This window comes from Littorina saxatilis, unplaced genomic scaffold (genome assembly GCF_037325665.1).
Source record: "Littorina saxatilis isolate snail1 unplaced genomic scaffold, US_GU_Lsax_2.0 scaffold_1148, whole genome shotgun sequence".
Lineage (NCBI taxonomy): Eukaryota > Metazoa > Mollusca > Gastropoda > Littorinimorpha > Littorinidae > Littorina > Littorina saxatilis.
Genome location: NW_027127175.1, coordinates 20467 through 28187, shown reverse-complemented (window position 1 = coordinate 28187; position 7721 = coordinate 20467). Strand labels below are relative to the sequence as shown.

At 44.0% G+C, this 7721-nt stretch overlaps 1 protein-coding gene across 1 annotated transcript; it reads right to left on the bottom strand.

Annotated features, from left to right (window-relative positions):
- Positions 1-1990: 1990 nt before the first annotated feature.
- LOC138955648 (ski oncogene-like) lies at positions 1991-3486 on the bottom strand. The gene has a single exon (XM_070327214.1). It carries the CDS (start codon positions 2873-2875, stop codon positions 1991-1993), a length of 885 nt encoding a protein of 294 aa, XP_070183315.1. The 5' UTR covers positions 2876-3486.
- Positions 3487-7721: the final 4235 nt, after the last annotated feature.

The following is a 7721-nucleotide window of genomic DNA, read 5'->3' as shown; positions in this document are numbered from 1 at the left end:
CATTGGAATAGTACAACTCAGAGTACTGGTTTTATTGATCTACCAGCGAAAAAACCCTGTAGTTCTAAACATCAACCGGTAGGTCATACCGGCAGCCATTTTTATTCCGGTATTTTCTCATTTCAACCGGTAAAATACCGCTAATTACCGGTTAACGCCAATACTGAATTACCGGTATTTTACCGGTTGAAACGAGAAAATACCGGAGCAAAATTGGCTGCCGGTATGACCGACGAGGTTGATTTTTAGAACTACCGTTTTTTTTTTCGCTGGTTAAAAAATAAAATCAGTACTCTGAGTTGGACTCTTACTGGTTCCAACGACCTGCCTATCGTTTTTTTCTGGACTGTTTGCATCATTAAAGTTTGCGTACCGGTTTGAAAAAAATACTAGCGCCATCACTGAGTTACACGCGATGAGAGCATCCTTTGACTTTGACCACCTTAAAATTAAATATATATAACTTATAAGTTAACAAATATAAAAATTCAACAACCGGACTAAATTCTGTGCAGAGGTATTTTTTTGCTGAATTAAATTTGAAAGTAACATCTATGTCACTCAGGATTCTCTGAATTATTTTGACAAAAAAATGCCATAGCCAGTCACGCTACTGATTTGTTTAGGTTGTGTCATGAGTATCATATTTCATCTATAATTATATTATAGATCTATGTCAAAAGTATAAAGTAATTCTGCCAATGCCATAGACAAGGCAATCGTGGAATGCATGCAATATTTTCATTTTTGCTGACTACAAAAAAGGACAATGAACTTATGTAGTGTACTGAACAAGTCAGCTAAACAGTATTGTATGCCCCCCATTCCTTTATATCTGTCTCATACCCGAACACTTTGCCATTTTACAGACAAACAAACATGTTTAAATTAGTATAATTTACTGTAATTTGGATATTTTGCATTTTTGCAGTCTACCAAGTAGAACTTGCTGACATGTACGTCCGCTTCTAAAAACATCAAATGAAATAGTATACTGTAAAACTGTAAAAGTGTAAGCAAGACAAAACTTGAAACTACAAATTTGGCCTAGGGCTTCGGGGAATTGTTAGATGACAATCGACGAAGCGTGCTCTATGAAGAAAACATTCTGTGCTGTCAGCAAGCACGTGTTGTTGTTTGTCAGCCAACCAGGTGTAACATAACAACGCACCAGCTCACCTATCAATCAATCAATATGAGGCTTATATCGCGCGTATTCCGTGGGTACAGTTCTGAGCGCAGGGATTTATTTATTTTTGTAAAAAAAATGTATGCAATTTATATCGCGCACATATTCAAGGCGCAGGGATTTATTTATGCCGTGTGAGATGGAATATTTTTTACACAATACATCACGCATTCACATCGGCCAGCAGATCGCAGCCATTTTGGCGCATATCCTACTTTTCACGGCCTGTTATTCCAAGTCACACGGGTATTTTGGTGGACATTTTTATCTATGCCTATACAATTTTGCCAGGAAAGACCCTTTTGTCAATCGTGGGATCTTTAACGTGCACACCCCAATGTAGTGTACACCTAGTTTACACTTCAACAACAAATCTATGCATGAATGCGGAAATGTGATTGCGGGTTATCCCGCACGAGTCGGTCTTGGTGCTTATACCAACATATTAACCGTATAAGCAATGCGAGGCATGTTTCTCAAGAGACAGATTAAAGAGAATTTGTAGGTACTGTGTTGAAACAATACCATTACGAAGCCCTCCCTTTTTCTCATTTTGAAGCATGGCAGTTCTGTATTGCACCTTTCAAGCTCGCAAGTTTGTCACTCAAACAGGCACACATGTACTTTTGCATTTAGACAATGTGCAATCATGGAGCATTTTGAGTATGACTAGGCCTATAAGTTGGTGTAGACTACACCTTTTAGTTTTTGTTAACAGTATCAACAGATTTTGTTAACAGTATCAACAGATTTTGTTAACAGTATCAACAGTTTTTGTTAACAGTATCAACAGATTTTGATTCATTTGCTGCTTACCTGTCTCCGTTTGTGCTTGTGCTTGGGATCATATCGTGACTTGATGTTCTCCAAGGCATCCTGAAACTTCTTATCCTTCACAAGTAAGTAATCTCTCCACCGTTCCGAGTCGAATCCCCAATGACATGTCCGATTTTCCGGCGCCTTATGCGAATGACTGATGAACTTTGTCGGTGCAAACAAACCCTGACATTCGGCACACTGAATGCACTTGGAATCAGGACTGCCGTACAAATCTGGATTGAAATGTCCGTCCCCCTTCCCAAAGCAGTTGTGGTACACACGAATACAGTGCACAGATGGGGGATTCTGACTTTTCTCCGGAGTGCCATGAACAAGAGCACTGCACAAGCGCTCTGCATCGGTTTTGGTGATGAGACCACAACTCGCCGCTCTAGGGGGCAAAATGCCCGACATCTTCAATGTCACCAATTGCGCGGCGTTGCATCTTGTGCAGAAAATGTGCAAGTCGTCGCAAACAGCGTTGATCTCCTGCAAGGTAAAGTCCCGGAGAACGGTGTTCAGAATTTGGGGCAAGCACAGCCTCTTTTCGCCCCCAACGATGAAACAGGCAATCGTTTCGTTTTCCAAAGTAGTGTCCGACTGCTCGCTAGTTGTGGTATCCACTGGTGTAAACACGGGAAAGTGTCCTGGCAAGGCTACGTAAGGTTCCAAGTGAAGTCCTTTTTCCGTTGGGGACTTCTTCAGAGTATCCATAGCCTTTCGGTACTCCTCCAAAGCGGCCGGACTCAATCGAGACAGGTCGATCGGTAAACCTGTCGGACCACTCAAACTTCGAACTGCTGCGTTTTGATAAGTTTTCAACACCCTCTGCAAATGGGGGTTGACTGATAAAACGGAGTCATCCATCTGACTCCAGTCGTTCGCAGACTACAACTACGAGCGAGAAAAAGCCGCTCGTGCACATACAGGAGAAGATCGTCTGCTGCGGCTATGCCGCTTCTCGCTCAATGCAAGCACAGCTTGCTCGCGCAAACCTGTCTGGCCTCCCAAGGCCCACTGCACACATATCTGGCTGTTCCACGAAGCAAACGCCACCCTCGGCAACAACAATCGACTGCGGTTTAAGAATAGCACACGTTGCAGAGTTTCAAAATAATTTGAAGAAAAAACACCCGTAAGTTATTCAATTCTGTCATGGCCATTGTATCTGGTTGTTTGTGCTATAATATATCAGAGGTAGCGGGTCGTATGCGTTGAATCAGAAAACAAGACCTCGCGATAGAATGGCAATTGTAAGTTCCTCCCCCTGACACACGTGTGCTCTATGCGTGCATGTCAGGCGCTCTGGGCTTGAACTGCCATAAACTTTTCTTTTACCCTTTCCACATATTTCGTGGCATAACTCTCCTCTTCGGTTTTAGCATAAGGGTCAAATGTTGTTCTTTTAAAATATGTCTGTAAACCGGCGACCGGTGCGACTGACGCAGGATGGCACAAGGGAGAAAACCGACGAAGTTTGCCGATGTTAGGAGACTGCGCTGCATTCATTACACAATGTCTAGCCTGTGACGTCACAGTGACGTCGCGACGTCTGCCAAAGGTATCGACTTCGGTCGAGAGGCGGCTGGCGCATGGCCCTCAAACGTTTGTGGCCTAACGGCAAGACACTGTATCATGAAAAGGGTTGGTTCGTCGGATCGGACCGCTCGTGATTGCATTAGGAATACAAAAACAAGTAGGAATCATTGGGAATAGGTAGACACATTACATCTTGTCCTTGTTCGGGTCGTCAGTGTTGCATTCGCTTTTTGTTGTCCTTTGATTTTGTCTGTTTCCTGGTGAAGCTTTTATAAGCGAAAAAATTCGTATTATTGTGCTGTCCTGGTATCGGTGAGTTCTTTTCAACCTTCAGACAAGCAAAATGGATAGAATTTCCGATGCGGTCGAATTTAAAGTTGTGGTCCGACCGTTTGTGTGATGGCTTGTTCAAAACAATTTGCAAATGAACAAAATAAATACACACCAACTAAGACGGGTGATGCGATCTATGAGCAGTTTTAACAACATTTCCACACAACTATCACTACAATAGCAGACGTGTGTGCGTGCATTTTGTTTTATTTGTGAGTGGATGTTTGGTTGTCGTGCTTGCTTGGGCCAGGTAAGGAGGGGATGGATTTTAAAATAAAGAATTGTGTTTGTTTGTTGATTGTTTGTTTGTTGTTGTTTTTGGTGGTTTTTTTTGGTTGGTTGGTTGGTTGGTGTGGGTTTTTTAATGTCTAGTTTGGTAATTTTTTTAATTATTATTTTATTGTATTTTCTTCTTTTTTATATTTAGTCAAGTTTTGACTAAATATTTTAATTTTTTTTTGTGCATGTAGGGGTAAAAACGGTTATAGGTGTATGCTGTTTAATGAAGGGGGTGGGGTAGGGGGGTCTTCTTCTCCAGCGCTTGCGCGCTTCAAATCTAATGTACACTCAAATTTCTTTATCAGTGAATCACCATTATTTTACAACCCCACCGTAAAGATTTATATTTGTGTGTGTGTGTGTATATTTCCCGAAAATTGTAAAGCGTTCTGACCAAGGTTAAACCCTGGACTTAAGCGCTTATTATTATTATTATTTAACATGGTATGCGTGATCTTTACTGTGCATTTTTTTAATGTTTTGTTAAATTCTTTTCCTGTTTCTTCTTCTTCTTCGTTTTCTTCTTCCTTGCTTTTATCTTTGATAGCTAATACAGTAAGACTGTGGAACAGCTGTACATCATGTTCAGAAAATGTCCCTCTGCCTCAGTCTTGCAAGAAGAAGTAAATAGAGAATACTACATGGCTTGCTGTGTCGTACCAGATTTACACCAGGTTGTTTTTTAGATATTGAACTGCGAGTGAAAGCGAGCTGTTCACTATTTGAAAAAGCAACGAGTGTAAATCTGGTACGACACAGCAAGCCATGTAGTATTCTGTTTACCCTACATACTGTACTTACGTGTATTTGACTGCGAATGTCCTGCAGTCGAGGCAGCTAACTTGAAGACGCTTGTTTTGGAACCTCGATCTCTTCTAAAGCCTCGTGCAATCTATTAGGTCAAAGTAAAGAAACGTCACTCTGAAAGCCGTGTGGCGTGACGTGTTAGTTCTAAAAATTCATCGAGGGTAATTAGCGAGCGCAATTTTTTTTTATTAATGACGTTTGTCTCGGTGACTTTGGCATCATAAGCAGTGGAAAAACAGGTCCCTGCCAGACTTGCTTGACATGACCTCATTTACATGATATACACGCTTGTGATTTGAACGATTATTATCTCACGAGGGTCTCTCAACCCCCTTCGTGTGTACACGCAAGCACAAGACCTAGTGCGCACGGAAAAGATCCTGTAATCCATGTCAGAGTTCGGTGGAGTTTAGAAACACGAAAATACCCAGCATGCACCCCCCGAAATCGGCGTATGCTGCCAGAATGGCGGGATAAAAACGGTCATACACGTAAAATTCCACTCGTGCTAAAAACATGAGTGGACGTGGGAGACTAAGCCCATGAACGAAGAAGAAAAAGAAGAAGAAGAAGAAGAAGAAGAAGAAGAAGAAGAAGAAGAAGAAGAAGAAGAAGAAACACTGTTTAAACCAAGCGATCAGAGTGAAACACCAGGGAAATGTGCACTGTCGGAGTACGTATTTACGAAACACTCGAGCTGTCTCCGCTGAGCGCCGGCAGATCGGAAGACACTCGACAGGCTGACCTCGCATGAACACAAACTTATGGTTTACTGCTGCTCGGAGTTAGTGTAGGCCTACCACTGAATATATGCATGATACATTCTGCCAACGATTCAACGTTGCGACGTCACTGTATGTCTCATTTTGTTTACTACACGGAGAAGAAAAATAATGTTGACTGCGCACTTGGTGTTTTGTCGGCCTGTGCTTTGCATCAGTTAGGGGCGTTTGTGTCGGGTCGAACTGAACAGAACGGCCACCGCGTTGGTTAGGCCGTCACGGCTGACCGAGTTTTAAGGGTTTGACATTTTGCCCAGTCCTTATTTGGAACGCCGAAGTTTGGCTGGCGTTCACGGTGACCTCGTAGGTTGTTTTATTGTTATATTGGGGGGGGGGGGGGGGGGCCGGGGGGGGGTGTCAAGATGACCAAGCAACTTTCGTCTCTCTCTCTCTCTCTCTCTCTCTCTCTCTCTCTCTCTCTCTCTCTCTCTCTCTCTCTCTCTCTCTCTCTCTCTCTCTCTCTCTCTGTCAGTCTATGTCGCAGCCATACCCCCACAACGACACAACAAAACGACACGGAAAATAAAGGACTTTAACAGCAGACTGAAGGCTCTGTGCAACACTGAACAAGTGACCTTCCTGTCTCTTCAGTTGATCTGGAAGGTTGACGAAAACGGATGCCTCGACAGCCAAATACTTGCAGACAGTGTTCATTACTCACCCCAAGGACTGTCACTGTTCTTGCGCGAAGTGAAGTCTGCATTGTGGGAGCGTCAGCAGAACCCCGTGGCATCATATGCTGCTGCTGTGAAGGGACAACGCATGTCCAGTCCTCAAACTTCGCCCAGCCCACTCAGCAGCCCTTGTCACCAAGGTCGCAACACCCAAAAATTCCATCTCACACGGCATTAAGTCTCAGGAAACATGAATACACGCATGCAGGAAAAAAAATATGGGTAGCGCCGTATGTATGGCAGCTCGCTTTCCCCGGGGAGAAAGCAGCCCGAATTTCCATGAGGGTAACCTCACTGGACTGTAAATCTTATCCAATCCAATCCAATCCCAAACCCACCGCCCCCACCAATGTCACAGCAGCCTCCACAGGACGCCGTGACGCTGCATAGCCCTCAACAGCAGTACGAAACGGAGTGCAGCCCTGCCATCGCCCCCAGCACCAGTATGTACCGGACCAGCACAGCCATCGCCCCCAGCACCAGTATATATACCGGACCAGCACAGCCAACTCCCAGCACCACTGACCACGTAACGGGGCAGCCCAGCCACCCGCCCAGGTCAACCGCCCAGGTCAACTGAGGCCACAGCGCTGGCCCCAGGTGGTACCAAGCCGCCACAGCACAGGTGGTTTCATCCCTTCCCAGTTCTTGACCCCAATGGGTATTTTGACGCGCCGCCTGGACCCCACAACCACTTCCACCAATTTCCATTATCCCCCTCATCTGCTCCACCCGTCTATGTACAGTGCCTTCAGCCCCTTTGTGCGACAGGCGCCACCCCCATTCTCCAGTCAGTGGCCAGGGCCGCAGGCAACAATGTAGCTACAGTGACCCATCTTCACACGCTAGTGTGTAATAGCGCGTGTCACACCTTAACATGTAACCACGTTATGTCCCATATAAACTTTAGTTCTGGGGACAGAAATAATATATTAGCATAGCATTGTGCGTGTCACTTTGTATAACTGTAACTGTGCTTTCGCGACCAGTTAAAGACAAACAAATTATTTGAAGATTATAAAAAAGCGCGTAACAGAGTAAAGAATCTTGTGAGAAACGCGAAACGATTATATTTGAATAAACTTGTCGGTAATTACAGGAAAGACGTTTCAAAAGTCTGGCGCGCCCTGAACACGTTTTTAAAAGGCAACTCCTAAAAAAATAGTAGTATTCCGCAAAATATAAAGGCCAACTATTTTAACGATTATTTTTTGTCTGTTGCTGAATCACTGGTAGATTCTCACTCAAAATCTCCAGGTACAGAATCACCGCAATCTTGTTGTAAACGCTTGCGGATCT